This window comes from Vipera ursinii (genome assembly GCF_947247035.1).
Source record: "Vipera ursinii genome assembly, chromosome: 1".
Taxonomy (NCBI): Eukaryota; Metazoa; Chordata; class Lepidosauria; order Squamata; family Viperidae; genus Vipera; species Vipera ursinii.
Window position 1 is genome coordinate 304,845,082 of NC_139512.1, and position 18,776 is coordinate 304,863,857.

The window sequence follows — 18,776 nt, forward strand, 5'->3', positions numbered from 1 at the left end:
TTTTATTTATTTTGTTCTTTCTCCATTTATTACCGCTAATAAACAATTTGTATAGGTAAATTAATGACTGAACACTTAATGCATACAACGTATTTATTGTATGATTCCCATAAGTTATGTTGTTGATTTATCCACAATCTGGAATCATGCTTTCGAAATACAGCCAATATGTAAATATAAAGCATAAAATTAATATTGGTATATATACCAAATAATGCTCTTAAAATGAGATTGCACATCACTTAAATAGAGCAGCCATAATAGATAGCCTTAGTAGTAAAAGTGCCTTCTTAGAAATACAGTACTAGTTTTTACAGTGCATTTTAGGGAATATGTTTTATTGGCTGAGAGTGAGAAATGTGCTTCATTTGGAACAGTCTGCTGCTTCACATACAGACATTCACTAACTTGTTTGTGAACAAATATTGATGCCTAGTGCTAGGCAGCTCTCTTATTTGTAACAAGAAAAATAAAACTATCACTCTGATGTACAGCATTATAAAGTTAATATAAAAACAGAATTCCCAAATCCTGCTGTTAAAAAGCCATTCATAGCAGTTTTTCCCCCAAGTTCCATATTTGTAAATTAATAATTACTGTTATTTATAGCAAAAAGATCTGAATATACGATATAAATTATGATCTTTTGAATGATCTGGTTAGTCTTCTTAATGAGATTAGGCAGGCAGAATCACATTATAGTGACTGATGGTTGTCAAAAAAAAAGGGAGAGGGAATTTATGCTGAGGAATATTCAAAAACAGATTGTCACTGTCCTTTGATTTTTATCAACCTAATGGTTAACATTTGGGTAATGTTGTTAACAACCTGATAGCCCTTGAGCAAGTAGAAGCTACTCCCCCTAGGAACCTTCAACAGACAGAATGGCAATGCAGCACCCAGAGGGGAAAGAAATTTTCTAAATGTTACCAATTGCCTTTTAGAAGAAATGAGGCCATGCTTACCAGTACAAATAGTAGAAGAATGAGAGGAGATAGAAAGCTAGTTTACACCAGGCTTCCCTTTGACAATAAATCAAGGTATCTGCATTCATCACTGCAGGTGGATCATAGGCTAGTTCTGTGCTGTCTGCTGGACAATGAAAATACCTGAAAGAAAAGAGAACATAAGAAAATCTTCAAGATTCTCACTAAAATCAAGCCACAAGAAGGTCTTTAATTGGGTGTTCTGTTCCCAAAGTGCTTCATATTTCATTCTTGTCACAACCTCACAGACCTCTATGCAATGAGGCTAAAGTACAGGGAAGAATCTTTTCTATTTGTGCAAAGCTCTTTGCAAAATTTAGAAAACTCTCTTCTCACAAGTTTCTAAGTCCAAAGGAGAGTCTACACCACAAGACCACAAGAAAATTAACTCCCTCTGGGAAAGCCTGTGAGGCCACAATGAGGGATAAGAATAAGGTCTCTTGCATGTCATAGAGTGTGCCTTCTTTCTCTTCATACATGGATGAAGGAGCACTAGAATAGAATTATGAAGTTGCCTTATAATTGTTTTATTTGTGTCTTGTGACTCAATTTCAATTCCTGACAACGGTATAATCAAGTCCATGCAGTTTTCTTGGAAACATTTTTAAAGCAGTTTGCTACTGCATCATTCCTACAGCTGAAGAAGATGGTCTCACCTAGCCAGACAAGATTAGAACCTAATTTTCTCCATACCTAGTCTAGTACCTTAATGACTAAACCAAAATGGCTCTTTTGTTTTATGAAATGCTAGAAAAAATATCTTTCTGGTCCATTACAGTCTATGCTGTAAGAGAGCCAGACAGTATCTTTTAGTCACTCCTGGTATCTTTAACATATAAGTATAACATGGACTTTGTCACCAAGTCATGAGGCCTGACCCTATTCTATGCATTGCTCACTACATCAGAAGACAATGCTTTACATGCTGGATGTACCCATGCCCTTGATGTCCCCATGTCAAGTAGAAAAATTAACACAATCTTACAGTTCACAGCAGATACAGTTTTCTCTTCACAGCATCATCTCCATGTAAGAAAATATATTTATTACATTTCTACCTGTCTGGCAGCTACTCACAACACAAAGTCCTCTGCCAGGGAGGTAAAGGAGACAAATCTGTGAACACAAAGGAATCAAAATAGAGTTAGATTTACCTCCAAAAATGATAGAAAAGCAGGGGAATATTCAAGCCCAGAGTTAACCATTGTTGAGCACACAGAAACATTATGCAGAAAAGGCTATGGATGGAATATTCTGGCAACACTAACTAAAGAGAAAGGAAACAAAGAGAGAATTATAAGGTTAAAGATAAATTACATAAATAATTACCTTGCCAGAAGATCAGTTATATTTGCAAATCTTTTAGTCTATTACATCAGTTGGTCTACATATATTTGAAGAGTCATTGTATAGTATTGTGATTCTGAACAACATAAATCCTGAATCCAAGCCACATCTATCCTTCTCTCTATAGGTCATCCTCAACTTATGACCATTAGTTCAGCATTCATCCAAAGTTATGACAGCGCTAAATGAATGATGGTTACAACCAGCCATCCCAGTACTCCCGAATCACATGATTGCAATCTGGGTGCTTGGCAACTGGCTTATACTTACGACTGGTTGCAGCACCCCACAATCACATGACTGCCATTTGCAAGCTACATTCTAGCTTCCTGATAAACTCAATGGGGAAATTGCCAGGAAAAGTTGCAAGTCACTGAGGAAAGTCTTCCCATCCATACAACCAAGTTCCTCTGCACTTGCACCAGCTACTTGCACACCCCTGCATAATCTCCCCAAGTCTCACTATGCCTACACACCACTCATGCACCCGCAACACCCTCCCTAAGCCTCCCTTCCTCTCACTCTCACACATTTAGACAATTAACTGCCTAAACGACTCCAGGCCTATCGCATTAACATCTGTAGTGATGAAATGCTCAAAATACTGGTTCTCCAACACCTTAGGACATGCCTCCTGCCGGACTTTGACAAACATCAGTTTGCCTACAGGGGGAATAGGTCGACAGACGACGCTATAGCTACTGCTTTACATTCTGTTCCGAACCATCTGGAGAAACCCGGAAACTATGTCAGGATGCTTTTCACTGGCTACAGCTCAGCCTTCAATACTATTCTGCCAAGCATCCTTATCGAAAAGCTGACTGACTTGGATTTTCCCTCTTCCATCTGCGACAGGATCAGAGACTTTCTGAGGGACCAGCCACAAACAGTAAGGGTCGGGTCTGTCACATCCACCTCCCTGAAGCTTTGCACTGGCTCGCCATAGGGCTGGGTGCTCAGTCCCTACCTTTATTCACTGTACACGCATGATTGTGTATCATCTGACCCATCCACTGCGATCATTAAGTTGACAGATGATACCACCGTATTGGGTCTCATTACAGGTGAAGATGAAACAGCGTATAGGGGGAAGGTTCAAAAATTATCCTCATGGTGCCTAGATAACAACCTGCACCTGAACATCAGCAAGACAAAGGAGATGGTGTTAGACTTCCAGAAGAAAAGAGAGGAACCCGCCCCACTTTACATCGAGGGGGACTGTGTGGAGAGAGTTTCCTCCTTTAAATTCTACCTCAGCGAAGATCTCACCTGGGAAATCAACACAACCCAGGTGGCCAGAAAGGCACAACAGAGACTCTACTTCCTTAGGGTCTTTCAAAATAACAAAGTGGAACAACGACTGATGAACTCCTTTTACCGGTCCACTATAGAAAGCACCCTCTCACATTTGCATTATGGTGTGGTATGCTGGCTTGACAGCTGAGGATAGAAAGACACTACAGAGGGTGGTGAGTACAGCTCAAAACATCATGGGCTGTCCCGATACCACTAGACAACAGGGCCCGCTGTCTTAGAAGAGTGAGGAAAATTCTCAGGAATGACTCACACCTTGGTCAGCACCTCTTCACTCTCCTACCATTGGATAGGAGATATAGAAGCATAGCCAGCCACACCAACAGGCTGAAGAACAGTTTCTACCATGGGCTGTAAGACTCCTGAATGGAAAATAACTTCATGTCAACATAGTATGATACACTTGTGGGGCCGGCGCGTTGTGCAATAAGTTCACATGGTGCAATAAGTTTATGTGTTTGTTAGTAGGATTCATTGTGTTGGGGGGGATGTGCACGAAGGGAGGCTCAGCTAATCTCATTGTACACATGTTGTACTCTGACAATAAAGGTTGATTTGATTTAAAATTTAAATTTAAATTTGGTTTAAACATTCTCCCTTAATTATGCCATGCCTTCCCCTCTTCATGTTATTCCTTCTCCCTCCTGGCAACAGCCACCCCAAATCTAGCTGCACTCACCCTTCACCACTCCAGCCACCTCTGCACCCCCACATGTTCTTCCCCCTAGCAGCAGTCAGTTACTTGAATGTTGGCCTGCTTGTGAGCCACCTATGACTTGCTACTTCTTCTGGCTTCCCCAATGTCTTTGGCTGTGAAAAGCTGGCAGGAATTGCAAAGAGGTCCTCACCTAACAACCACTGCAATTCAGTTAATGACAGCAATTGAGACTGCAGTTACTTAGCCATTGCTAAGGGATGTAGCTGTACTTTACGACCTCATTCATTAGTGATGGAAATTTTGGTCCCAGTTGCCATTGTAACTATATGTATTTAACCCTGTATTAAGCTTATCTGTATTTAAGGACTACCTGTATATAAGCTAGGGATTTTTTTTCACTATTTAGAAACACATTAAAATGTTTAATTTTGTCTGTTTTGTAAGTAAGAAATTTACAATTTGTGATTAAAAAATGACATGATATCTGGAGGATAATCAACACTAACTCTTTCTTAGTAAAAATTAATTCTTTCTGAGTTTTTAAAAACAAGAACCGGAACACATAAAGATGATTATATCTGCATCATAAGTTCATCAGTTACATATCTGGCCTATTCACAGAACATGTACAAGATGAGGAATTAGTATCAAAACCTGAAGAATTTTGAATATATTCACAGCTTAATTTTTGGCAACAGATGAGCAACAGTGAAGAGAAAATTGGTTGCAAGCATGATAAACTGTACAGTATAGTGCTAGAGAAGCATAGCATCGCCAAGTTAAAAGGGACTATTTAGACTACATCCTATTCAGAACAAGAACTCAGATATGAGCATTGCTGTTCAGCCTCTACTTCACGGCATCCAGTAATAGGGAGCTAAGTGTCTTCTGTGACTCTCCACTCTTATACCTCTCTTTTTGCTGCTCAGCCAACTGTCCAACTGCAGCCGAGGAAGCAGTCTGTTGAAGCCACAAGGTAAAAATCTTTTGAGACAGAAATTCCCACCACTTCTTCACCCTTCCCTTTTCCCATTAAGAAAGATGGAGCAAGGAAATGTGTTTGGGAACCAACAATTTGAGGTTGCTGTTTGTTAAAGGTACCCTTTCCTGAAGAAGTCCTTAGCCTGGTTTGCTTGGAGACAGAGAGTTGTTCTCTGATTCTGATTTGCTGGCATGAATCTCAGTTTTGCCTCCTAACTTATTCCATGGTTCTGAATTCCTCTCTTCTCTCTCAGTGACTGATTTTGCACCTCCTGGTCCAGCCTGACCCCATATCTTGTTCATTTGAAATATGTTTCTATAGCTTGCTATATCTGCAGCATTTGTTTATGTTTGGGACAGAAGTGTTTACTGTGAAGAAAATTGGGTCATCTGCCAAACACAACCCAGCAGTGATGCCTGCATAAACAGTGTGTGACTTCACTTGGCCCACCTGGCAGCACAGCAGGTAGCAAGCTTTGCAATCTCTCAACAGGTGGCTTGCCAGCAGTATGTTCTGTGAATCAGACACAAATAGAAGATTTTCTTTTTTTTCTTCCAGGGGACCTACAAAAATCTGAGCCTTAGCTCTGGCTTAAATGTAATATTTTATAACATATCTATATTTTAAACAGATCCTTGAAAACAAGTAGAAAGTAGGGAAAACACATGTGCGTTACACAGAAACATGACCTATGATAATAAAAATATTTTTGGCCCTAAGTCAAGCGGCTTTCCATACCAAGCTTAAGAAGTCTACTGAAAAATTTATGCAAAGTTCCTGGTGTTCTTTCTTTTATTTCTGGTTAATTTCATTTGTCAGATGCATAAAATTTTCTACAGGTCATACAAAGATGACAGAGAGGAAGAGATGATATGGAGTTAACAGAATAACAAGCGAATCCAAGCACTAATTGTTATAAAAATATATAAAGGCTTAAAAGCCAAATGAAAGAGCTACTGAAGCAAACCAGAAAGCAAGTGATCCTGCTTGCATCTGTTAGCATGAGAATGATTTGGCAGTCTCATTTTTCCTCCATCCAGAGTCAGCCTTCAGAGGAGATTCAAGAGATCTTCAATTCAGCCTAATGATTTTTAGATAAAGTAAAATATTGGATTACTTTTTCTCTAATTCTCACAAGTTGCATCCTGAACACTTTCTAATGTTATCCTTCCAACAATCAGGGAGAGATAATGGCTACAAACATACATTATGCAACGCGAACAACATAAAACAGCTGAACAGCCACAAACTAGGACCTCTTTGGTTAGAATCCAACAATCTTACCAATACATTACATTCAGTACAATTCCCATAGTTCCAAGCAGTGGCGTAGCGTGGGGGGTGCAGGGGGGGCCGGCCGCACCGGGCGCAACATCGGGGGGGGCACGCTCGGACTTGCAGCTCTCTGCCCCTGCCTGGCTCACTCACTCTTTCTCACTGCAGTGCTGGCTGTGCGAATCCGATCCGAGCCGCCGGGTCACCGCCCACTGTGGAGGGGGGTGCCAGGCGTGCGGTGCGATGTGGTGCGGAGAGAGAGCGAGGGACTATCTGGGGGAGGGACAGTGCAGCGGCCGGGTGCTTGCCCCGGGTGCTGACAACCCACGCTACGCCACTGGTTCCAAGAGACACTCCATCTTAGATTGCAATTTGTTGCAAAGCTATACCAGCTTCATTTTTCTTTCTTTCTAATATTTTTAACCACAACGAAAACTTTCTGAAAATTCAAGTTTGCCATGCCTCTTACAAATCTTTGGTAAACTTAATGAAAATATTACCCGTTCAGTCTGTAAACCTGAAGGCATAGTTTATAGACTATGGATTGTTTTGTTCCCCAAAACCATTAATAAAATTACCATCCAGCTTTAATCTTGTCCTGTATAATGTAACTGGTATTGTGTAGTGGGTCCGACGCAAGAGAGACGCCAGCCGGTGTGTGAGTTCAGCTCTTTATTGGAAGGGGAAGTGAACTGAGGAATGAGGGCTACCTGGCCTCCTTATATACCTGGCCAGGTAAGCTAACAGCCAATGGGGTTGGCCCTAGGTTTCCTGCCGAAACTGTCCAGGCCAACGCCCCCTGATGGCTGTTGCTATGCAGATGCCTGCATACATAACACCCCTCCCCCCTTAGAGAAGACTCACATAACAACAACAACATGCAACTACTATAACTATGAGTATATATATAAAAAAAACAGTGGTGTCCTTGTGTGAGGGTCACTTGCACACATAGTCCGACAGGTAGGCTGGTGTCCTGTGTGGACGGGTGGATCGTCTGGGTGTGCTTGGCCCCTGGGCTTGGACCGTGGGTTCCTGAGGCCTTTGTGCAGGGCTGCAAGGAGCCGGCATCAGGAAGTCCTCCTCCTCTGGTCCCTGCCCTGTGACGTCCTCAGCTGGGTTGACCCCTCCTGGAGTGTGGTCCTCCTGTTGATCGTGTGCGTTGAGTTCAGGGACGTGTGTGACGCGCTCAGGGGCGTGTGTGACGTGCTCAGGGACTCTTCCTCTGAGCTGATCGATGTGTCGCCTTATGCGTCTGTCCCCCTCCACCCCTACAATGTACGAAAGGGGTCCTGTTTTCCCGACCACTGTCCCCGGAACCCAAGGATGTCCAGCCCCATAGTTCCTTGCCCAGACCAGGTCCCCCAGGTTGAGGACCCTGTGTGTGGGTGATGATGGCAATGGTGATGGTAGTGATGCTGGTGGTGATGGTGATGATGGTGATGATGGTGATGTTGCCCTACCGGTTTCGGCTGCTACCTGGTCTGGGTGTAGGCGGTCCAGCTTGGTGATGAGGTGCCGTCCCCATCGCAGTTCTGCTGGGCTCTTGCCGGTAGCCACGCATGGTGTTGTGTGTTGGGCTAGTAAAAATTTGGCCAGTCTATGGTGCCAGTCCCCGCTGATGATGCGCCGGAGTGCGTCTTTGGTCGTCCTTACCATCCGTTCGGCCTGCCCGTTGGTAGATGGATGGAAAGGCGCAGAGGTGGCGTGTCTAATCCAGTTCGCCTTCAAGAACGCCTGGAAATCAGCAGCAGTAAACTGAGGCCCATTATCAGACACAATTACGTCGGGGAGGCCGTGTGTGGCAAAGAGAGCTCTGAGCACCTGGATTGTCCTCCCCGAGGTCATGTTGGGGACAGGGACTACCTCTAACCACTTGGAGTGACTGTCCACCACTACTAAAAATAGTTGACCCTGGAATGGCCCCACATAGTCAATGTGAATGCGGGACCATGGCGTGTGTGTGGCCTCCCACCGGTGTACTGGTGCATGTGGCACTTCTGGCCTGGATCTCTGTCACGTATAACAGGCCTTGACCCGATCCTCAACCTCCTTGTCCAACCCAGGCCACCAGAGGTAGCTCCTAGCCAGTGCCTTCATCCTGACCACCCCCGGGTGCCCTTCGTGTAAGGAGTCCAATACCCTGGCGCGTAGTGCGGGTGGAATGATGACCCTGCTACCCCAAAGGAGGCACCCTTTGTGTGTGGAGATTTCATCGCGTCTAATGAAATAGGCCTGAAACTCTGGTCCCGGAGATTTCTCCTGCCACCCTGTGCAAACCCATGAGTGCACCCTGCCCATGATGTTGTCTGTGGCTGTGTGGCTGGCAATGTCCTTGGCAAGAACTGGGCGCTCGGGTAGTTCCTGCAGGGCTAGGATCTGTGTGGCTGGTGCTGGGTCTGGGTCGTGTGCGTCTAGGGGGAGCCTACTTAGACCGTCTGCATGGCCCATCTCCTTCCCTGGCTTGTGTACCAGCTTGCAATTGTATGCTGCAAGGAAGATGGACCACCGGAGCATCCTGGGGGACAGAATCTGGGGGGTTTGCCTGTCTGTGGTGAACAGGCCCAGGAGTGGTTTGTGGTCCGTGAAGACAGTGAACTCCCTGCCATATAAGTAATCGTGGAATTTCTTGATTCCTGCCACGATTGCCAGGGCTTCTTTGTCTATTTGGGCGTAGTTTCTTTCTGCTCCAGACAGTGTCCTAGAATAGTATGCTATGGGGACTTGTGCCCCGTTGGGCTCAAGGTGGCTTAGGACAGCGCCCACACCATAAGGGGATGCATCGCAGGCGATACAAATGGGCTTGGACTCGATGAAATGGGTTACTGTGGACTTGTCCGACAGCAATGCCTTCAGGGCCTTGAAGCTCTGATCATGGGTGGCCGTCCAGGCCCATGTTGCCTGTTTGTCTAGCAGCCTGTGGAGCGGTTCAGCGATGGCTGCCTTGTGTGGGAGGAATGTATGGTAGAAATTCAGCAGACCCAGGAATGCCTGAAGCTCTGCTTTGTTCTTGGGTGTGGGTGCTAGTTTGATGGCCCTCACCTTGGATTCTGTGGGGTGGATTCCCCTGGCATCTACTCTGAACCCCAAAAATTCTGTGGAAGGAACGCCTATGCTGCATTTTTCCTTTTTGAGTTTGAGGCCAGCTGTGCACAGCCTTGCCAGCACTTCCCTAAGCCTCCCTGCCAGTTCCTCTGCTGATGCTCCTGCGATCAGGATGTCATCAAAATAGGGGCAGACTCCTGGAATGCCCTTGAGTGTCTTTTCCATAACCTCCTGGAAAATGCCGGGAGCAACGCTGACTCCAAACTGCAGCCTGTTCACCCGGAACGCCCCCCTATGGGTTACTATGGTTTGGATGTCAGCTATTTCCCTAGTGACCGTGAGTTGCTGGTACGCCTGTGCAAGATCGAGCCTTGCAAAAATGGCGCCGCCTTGGAGGGAAGCGAGAACGTGGCTGACCGCGGGAACCGGGTAAGCGTGCGGGTTTAGGGCGCGGTTCACCGAGCACTTATAGTCGGCGCAGATCCTTATTTCCCCGTTGGATTTGAGGGGGGTCACGATAGGGTTTTCCCACTCCCCTCCATCTACAAGCTGTAAGATTCCCTGGGCCACCAACTTGTCTAGTTCGCGCTCGATTTTGTGTTTGAGCGCAAACGGGACTCGCCGCGGCCGGACCCTAACGGGGGAGACGTTCGAGTTAAGCTTGAACGATATGGGGGCCCCGGTGTACTTGCCTAAAGACCCGTTGAAGACGTCGGCAAACTCCCGGCAAACGGTCTCAATGGAGTCCCCCTGGATCCGATGGATCCCGGATACTGAGATTCCCAGGGCCTCAAACCAGTCCAGCCCGACCAGGCTGGCTCTGCGGCCCTCTACCACTACAACGTCCAGGTGCCCTTCGCAACCCTTAAACCCCACTGAAATGGTGGCCTCCCCCTTCACCTTGACCGGCGAATTCTGAAAATCGGTCAGGGTTAATTTAGTAGGCCGTAATTTAATCCGTTGCTTGCTCCGGCTAATTATGTGGTTAAGGGTCTCGTCTGAAATAATCGAGACCGCTGATCCGGAGTCAAGCTCCATGCTGCAAGGGACACCTTGCAAACGGATTGTTAATCTAATTTTGGGTTTGAGCAGCCGGCGGCTACCCGTGTGGTTAATGGCCAGCCGGCTCTCGACATAGCCAATTTTTGTTTTGGTGGGGGCCCCAGTACCTTCGAACGGCAGTTCCTCTGGCTGCAGCTCGTGGATCTCCTCTCGGGGGTGGCGGCTACGGCAGACGGCGGCTATGTGGCCTGTTTTCTTGCAGGCCCGGCACGTGGTGGACCGGAACTTGCAGAGGCTGCGCATGTGGTTCCCACCACACCCTGCGCACCTCTGGGGAACGGCAGTGTTGCTGGGAGGCCTGGGCCTGTCTGGGCGTCTGGCTCGCTGGTCGGGGGTCGACTTCCGCTGGAGGAGGTCGATGCTCAGGTCGTCCTCCTCTGTGGCCCCTTGCCGGTGGACGCTGGTTGCCTGGTTGCCGGGCCGGGTTCCCTGGCAGGCTTGGACGGCCCCGCAGGCCGCTTCGTGGGCTAGGATGGCGTCCTCGGCTTCCTGGAGAGAGACCTCCTCTCTTTCGAACAGGCGCTCCTGCAACTACCTGTCGCATAGGCCGCAAATCAGCCGGTCCCGTAGTCGCTCCTCCAAATTTGTGAACCTGCAAGCGACAGCAGCTTCCCGTAGGGCGGCGAGGAAGTCGGCGCCGGTCTCGTCAGGGCGCTGGTCCCTTTTCTCGAATTGTGACCGTGCGGCCACCTTGGAGCGCCGGGGCCTGAAATGTGGGTTGAGCCTGGCCACGAGGTCTCGGTACGCGACGGTGTTGATGGCCTCCTGGGGGAACAGGCTCGTGGCGACTTCCAGCAGCGCTGGTCCCCCAAGGCAGAGGAGGGCGGCCACCTTTGCACCGTCCTCCGATATCTGATTGAACCGCATGTACAGTTCAACGTGAGCCAGGTAACGGGTCCAGGTTTCGGGGCGGCGGGTCTCGAATTCGCGGGGTTGTCCGGCTCTAGCCATGGCGGCAGTTGGTCGTGGATGTGGCGCTTGGCGTTGCCGGTTCGGCTGGTGGTCATGGGGGGAAGAAGGAAAAATGCCTTTCCCTTCAGCTCGCGGAGCGTTTCCCCAGTGACTTCAGCTCTTGGTCGGCAGCAATCCCACCTTCGTCGCCACTATTGTGTAGTGGGTCCGACGCAAGAGAGACGCCAGCCGGTGTGTGCGTTCAGCTCTTTATTGGAAGGGGAAGTGGACTGAGGAATGAGGGCTACCTGGCCTCCTTATATACCTGGCCAGGTAAGCTAACAGCCAATGGGGTTGGCCCTAGGTTTCCCGCCGAAACTGTCCAGGCCAACGCCCCCTGATGGCTGTTGCTATGCAGATGCCTGCATACATAACACCTGGCTTGTATGGAATGCTACACTTTGCAGTTCTAAGTCTAGGTTGCAAAAACCAAGCATCAACTGGGATCTCTCCGACTCTTTGCTGTCACCGTATCATTCTCTAGATTTTTGCAATATGGTACCCTTAGGGGATTTTTTGTTTAGCTTTTTGTTTCTTTTCATGCCTAATTATATAATTTACCTAGCTACCCTTTAAAATGAGCTTAATTTTTCAAATATCGTTTTCTAATTTTGCAACTCAGCATGCTGGAAGTATTGGTTGAAAAGAGATGAGGGAATCTCTTGAATGACCAATTGCTGCTTCATGTGATAATCGTATCAGGTGTTCAGTACTGAAATGGTTTTTGATTACAATTCTATTCTGCCATTTTCTGAAAGCCTTTATTTAAAACTGCATTTTAAATAAAGCATTATACTAAAAGACATTCTCGTCTTGCAATCACTTAGACACTGCTAAACAATTGGTGTAGTGTTTACATCAGTGTAGTGGTTAAGGCAGCAAGCTAGAAGGGAGTCAATGAGTTCTAGTCCCACAAAGCAAGTGGGTGACCTTGGGCCAGTCATTTTTCTCACCCCTAAACCACTTCTGAAAAACCTTGGCAAGAAAACTTCAGGCAGTCTCTGAGAATCGGACACAGCTGAATGGGAGGGGGGAAAAACATTCTTAGCTTAAATTGTTTTAAAGTTGAGTAGCTTAGTTTGATAAAACTTTATCATTTAAACACTTTTTAATAATTCTTTATTATTTAATTCATTAATATTTTATCTTTAAAGTAATTAGTTATTAAGTTAATAATTATTTAATAATTCTCTTCTATTGGTACCTTTTAATAAATTTGTGGTCATAATTATTTTTTTTGTTGAAAAAGTGGTAGTTGTGCTGTAAATCAGTGCTGAAAAGCAATGGCCAATTCTTATAAATTATTGCCAATGCTTGGCGCTCATGAAACTATTCACTGGTTTATGACCTCTAAAAACAGAACATACTGGAGATGCTCTCGCCAAAAACAAAAATAGAAAGACAAAGTACAGTGCTTTAATCATGGTGTCAGCCTAACACTATTAATAACACTTACAAAGTAATTTAGTTTGAGGTATATAGACACCTAAACATTAAAAATCTGGATTTCTTTGTACTTTTGTGTTAACCTAATATTTTGACACTTAAAATGCACCTGACATCCATCATTTTCCCCCAGTTTTGATACATAATTGAACTAATGCAAAATGTTCCTAAGCATTTATACATCTAGTAGGCACTTGTACTTGATTTGATCTGGCTAGAAAACCAGAAACCTATGGTTTTATTTACTACTGAAAACTGTAGGAAAACTAAGAGAAAAAGTTTTTTCAGCTCTGAGAAAGGAACAGGAGAAAGATTAAAAAAAACCACCTCCACCTCTGTTTAGCATTAAATGGGGAGAGAAAATGTTAAACAGACCTTCAAGATCTTATTCTATTCTACAAAAATAAAAAGCATTGCTGGAATCTCTGCCATGCCTGTTTCTGGAGCTTGCCTCATCTTGAAGGGCTGACACTAGCAAACACCAACACCATGCTACAGGAACTCAGCCTATAGATGGTGGGCAGAATATATGTTATCCTTGCAGGTTAAGTGTTATGTACTGGGCTCTTAAAGAATACCACTGGGTTGCTGGAGCAGCTAACAGCTCTCCAGCAACCCAGACTACAAGTCTCCTGTGCTGCAATTGGCTATCTACAGGCAGCAATGATTGATTCAAAACTATTGGCTGCCGCCTAGGGGCTAGACTATATATTGTGGCTAGTTGAAGCCTTTTCCCCAATACAGTTTCTGCATGAAATAAACTATGAGTTACCTTGTACCTTGTACTCCCCCTTCATGGATTACTGCCTTGTCGTGGCGAAGGGGCTTGCGTAATTCAATGAAGCTATGAGCTATGCCGTGCAGGGCCACCCAAGACGGACAGGTCATAGCAGAGAGTTCTGACAAAACGTGATCCACTGGAGAAGGAAATGGCAACCCACTCCAGTATCTTTGCCATGAAAACCCTATGGACAGTACCAAAAGGCAAAACGATATGACGCTGGAAGATGAGCCCCTCAGGTCGGAAGGCGTCCAATATGCTACTGGGGAAGAGCAGAGGGCTAGTACTAGTAGCACCAGAAAGAATGAAGCGACTGGGCCAAAGCCGAAAGGACGCTCAGCTGTGGATATGTCTGGTGGTGAAAGGAAAGTCCGATGCTGTAAAGATTTTTTCTCCATAGGAACCTGGAATGTAAGATCCATGAATCAAGGAAAGCTGGACGTGGTCAAACAAGAGATGACAAGACTAAACATTGACATCTTAGGTATCAGCGAACTAAAATGGACAGGAATGGGTGAATTTAATTCAGATGACCATCAGGTATACTACTGCGGGCAAGAATCCCTCAGAAGAAATGGAGTAGCCTTCATAGTCAATAAAAAATAGGAAAAGCAATACTGGGATACAATCCTCAAAATGACAGAATGATCTCAGTTCGAATCCAAGGCAAACCATTCAATATCACAGTAGTCCAAGTCTATGCCCCAACCACCGGTGCTGAAGAGGATGAAATTGACCGGTTCTATGAAGCCCTACAGCACCTTATAGAACTAACACCCAGAAATGATGTCCTTTTCATCATGGGGGATTGGAATGCTAAAGTAGGAAGCCAAAAGATAACTGGAATAACAGGCAAGTTTGGCCTTGGAGTACAAAATGAAGCAGGGCACAGGCTGATAGAATTTTGTCAAGAGAATACGATGGTCATAGCAAACACTCTTTTCCAACAACCCAAGAGACGGCTTTACACATGGACATCACCAGACGGTCAACACAGAAATTAGATTGACTATATGCTCTGCAGCCAAAGATGGAGAAGCTCTATACAGTCAGTAAAAACAAGACCAGGAGCTGACTGTGGCTCAGACCATGAGCTTCTTGTTGCAAAGTTTAGGCTTAAATTAAAGAAAGTAGGGAAAAGCGCTAGGCCAGTCAGGTATGAATTAAATCATATCCCTGTTCAATATACAGTAGAGGTGACAAATAGATTTAAGGAATTAGATCTGATAGACAGAGTGCCTGAAGAACTATGGACAGAGGTTCGCAACATTGTACAACAGGTAGCAACCAAAACCATCCCAAAGAAAAAGAAATGCAAGAAAGCAAAATGGCTGTCTGAGGAAGCTTTGCAAATAGCTGAGGAAAGGAGGGAAGCGAAAGGCAAGGGAGAAAAAGAAAGATATGCCCAATTAAATGCAGAATTCCAAAGAATAGCTAGAAGAGATAAGAATGCCTTCTTAAATGAACAATGCAAAGAAATAGAAGAAAACAATAGAATAGGGAGGACCAGAGATCTTTTCAAGAAAATTGGAGAGATGAAAGGAACGTTTCATGCAAAAATGGGCATGATAAAGGACCAAAATGGCAGGGACCTAACAGAGGCCGAAGAGATTAAGAAGAGGTGGCAAAATTACACAGAAGAACTATACAAGAATGAGCTTAACGTCCCCGATAATCACAATGAGGTGGTCACTGACCTCGAGCCAGACATCCTAGAATGTGAAGTGAAGTGGGCCTTAGAAAAGCTGAGCAACAACAAAGCTAGTGGAGGTGACAGTATTCCAGCTGAGCTATTCAAAATCTTAAAAGACGATGCAGTAAAAGTGCTACACTCAATTTGCCAGCAAATTTGGAAAACTCAACAGTGGCCACAGGATTGGAAAAGATCAGTTTACATTCCAATTCCAAAGAAAGGCAGTGCCAAAGAATGTTCAAACTATCGCACCACTGCACTCATTTCTCATGCTAGTAAAGTTATGCTTAAAATTCTACAAGCTAGACTCCAGCAGTATGTGGATCGAGAACTACCAGAAGTACAGGCAGGATTTCGAAGAGGCAGAGGAACTAGAGATCAAATTGCTAACATACGCTGGATCATGGAGAAAGCTAGAGAGTTCCAGAAAAACATCTACTTCTGCTTCATTGACTATGCTAAAGCCTTTGATTGTGTGGATCATAACAAACTCTGGCAAGTCCTTAAAGAGATGGGCATACCAGACCATCTTATTTGTCTCTTGAGAAATCTATATGCGGGCCAAGAAGCAACAGTGAGAACTGGACATGGAACCACTGATTGGTTCAAAATTGGGAAAGGAGTCCGGCAAGGCTGTATACTGTCGCCTTGCCTATTTAACTTATATGCAGAGCACATCATGAGAAAGGCAGGGCTAGATGAATCAAAAGTTGGAATTAAGATTGCTGGAAGAAACATCAACAACCTAAGATATGCAGATGATACCACTCTCATGGCAGAAAGTGAAGAAGAACTAAAGAGCCTCTTGTTGCGGGTGAAGAAGGAGAGTGCAAAACTTGGGTTGAAACTAAACATTAAGAAAACCAAGATCATGGCATCCAGACCTCTCAATTCCTGGCAAATAGATGGGGAAGAAATGGAGGTAGTGACAGATTTTATTTTCCTGGGCTCCAAGATCACTGCAGATGGGGACTGTAGTCAAGAAATTAAAAGACGCTTGCTCCTCGGGAGGAAAGCCATGGCAAATCTAGACAGCACACTAAAAAGCAGAGACATCACCCTGTCAACAAAAGTGCGTATAGTCAAGGCTATGGTCTTTCCAGCTGCAATGTATGGCAGTGAAAGTTGGACCATAAGAAAGGCTGAGTGCCAAAGAATTGAAGCCTTTGAACTATGGTGCTGGAGAAGACTCCTGCGAGTTCCTTGGACTGCAAGGCGATCAAACCGGTCAGTCCTAGAGGAGATCAACCCTGACTGCTCTTTAGAAGGTCAGATCCTGAAGCTAAAACTCAAATACTTTGGCCACCTAATGAGAAGGAAGGACTCACTGGAGAAGAGCCTAATGCTGGGAAAGATTGAGGGCAATAGAAGAAGGGGGCGACAGAGAATGAGGTGGCTGGATGGAGTCATTGAAGCAGTAGGCGTGAGTTTAGATGGACTCCAAAAGATGGTAGAGGACAGGAAGGCCTGGAGGAACATTGTCCATAGGGTCGCGATGGGTCGGACACGACTTCGCAACTAACAACAACAACACCTTGTACTCAGGTTCGCGTCTTCATTCCTGCGCCAAAGAACCCGCTATTTAACATTAAGCCTTTTCATTAAAGTTATTTTGAAGATTGATATGTGATTAAGTTTACTTGACGTGAAAAGTTTATTAGACAAAAAGCAAAAACTTCCCTTCAGACCATACATGGAGGATGATATACTTTCCTTAGCTTTTGGGGGGAGGCTGGCATTTTAATTTTTTTCCCCCAACTCACTTATAGTAAAAGTACAGAAAGACAAACTGTAAGGAACAATATTTAACTCTTTATCTCTTTTTGGAAAGCTGAAAAGAGCTGGAAAGCTCTGGGTAGATTTGTGTTCTACTATTATTTATTCTACATTAAAGGAAAGGAAGAAAAAAAGGAAGAATTACTTCACCCTTTTGTAGCCCTCAGACCCAACTTTACAATTCAGAAAGGAATCCTTGTTTTTTTAGAGCAAGGAAAGAACTGGATTTCACTTTCAGTTCCTCTAGCTGCAGCTCAAGGGCTGTTAGCCTGGGTTCACTGAGAAACATCAGCTCTGAAGGAACACCTCTGTGAGGATAACAGCCAATTACCCTATTTAACAGCTATTAAGTGGTGTTAATTGCAAGCTATAGAGTACAAGCAGGATGGTTTAGAGAAAACAAGGGGAAGCAAGAGGACAGGATGATACAAGCATGGAGAAGCATTTTCAGACATGTGCAATGAATTGGAATAAGCTTCCAGCTGGGATGCACATATGGTGGCAGCTTCCTCCCAATGCAGTAGATCTTAAAATGCTGCAGAATACATCTACAAGAAATAATAGAATAAAATACTAATCTACCCATCTCTATTTCTTATTGGCAAAAATCTGGCATAACAAACATAATAGGCACGTTTCATAACATATGAGCATTGAGAACATTATTTTCACAAAGTTACTGACAATATTTTCAAATTTGTATAGGCCCAAATTTTACTGGAGCTTTTGTCATACTGTGCTGTTGCAAATAAGTTCTGCATGGACAAATCACAAAGACATTAGCTACTTCTGAATATGGGGTAAGTTGCCGCAATGGTAATTCAGCAATGCCCCATTACCAAAAAAAAGACTTCTTGTCTTCTAGGCAAAGCTTAATATTTTGAAAGTGATATTTACATCTAAAATTCTTATTTATTTTGTACATCACAGATCCATCTCCAGGAACCCTTTAAACACTAATACAAATAATTTCTTCAAAATCTATTCAAATTGTATTGAACACACAGAAAACCTGATGTCCATGACAAAATGTGAGATAGTTTTTTTAGGCCAGATTAGACCAACGCCTTTCCTAAGAAGTGCTGCAAAGCCTTGTTAGAACTGCTTTGGGTTGCTTGGACTAAGCAGCTTAATACTGTGAACAATGATTATAGAACATAACTATTTTTCCTCAATATATTCAACAGAAAATGTTAGTGAATTTCATGTATTAGGGAAAATCATACATTGCACAATTAAAAGCATTTTAAAATATCACTGAATTAAGCAGAAGCTTCTGACATGTGAAATTGATATAGGCTAGATGGATATATGAGTTGTATATTCATTTCCTAATTATATAATATATATCAGCTGGAACAAAAAAAAGTAAACTAACATTAATGGAAAAAACTATCATAAGACATAATAATGGATGAAGAAATGCTGCATAGTCAAGAATAAATAAGAAAAGTCTTCAT

At 44.3% G+C, this 18,776-nt stretch overlaps 1 protein-coding gene across 1 annotated transcript in view; it reads right to left on the reverse strand.

The window, feature by feature from the left end:
* Positions 1-961: 961 nt before the first annotated feature.
* Positions 962-18,776, reverse strand: part of CNIH3 (cornichon family AMPA receptor auxiliary protein 3) — a gene marked incomplete at both ends in the record, with an annotated part of 78,871 nt that continues 61,056 nt past the window's right edge. Inside the window, 2 exons of the mRNA XM_083351802.1 lie at positions 962-1,109; positions 2,141-2,253. Of these exons, the coding sequence (XP_083207928.1) occupies positions 962-1,109; positions 2,141-2,253 (261 nt within the window). The remainder of the gene's footprint in view (positions 1,110-2,140; positions 2,254-18,776) is intronic.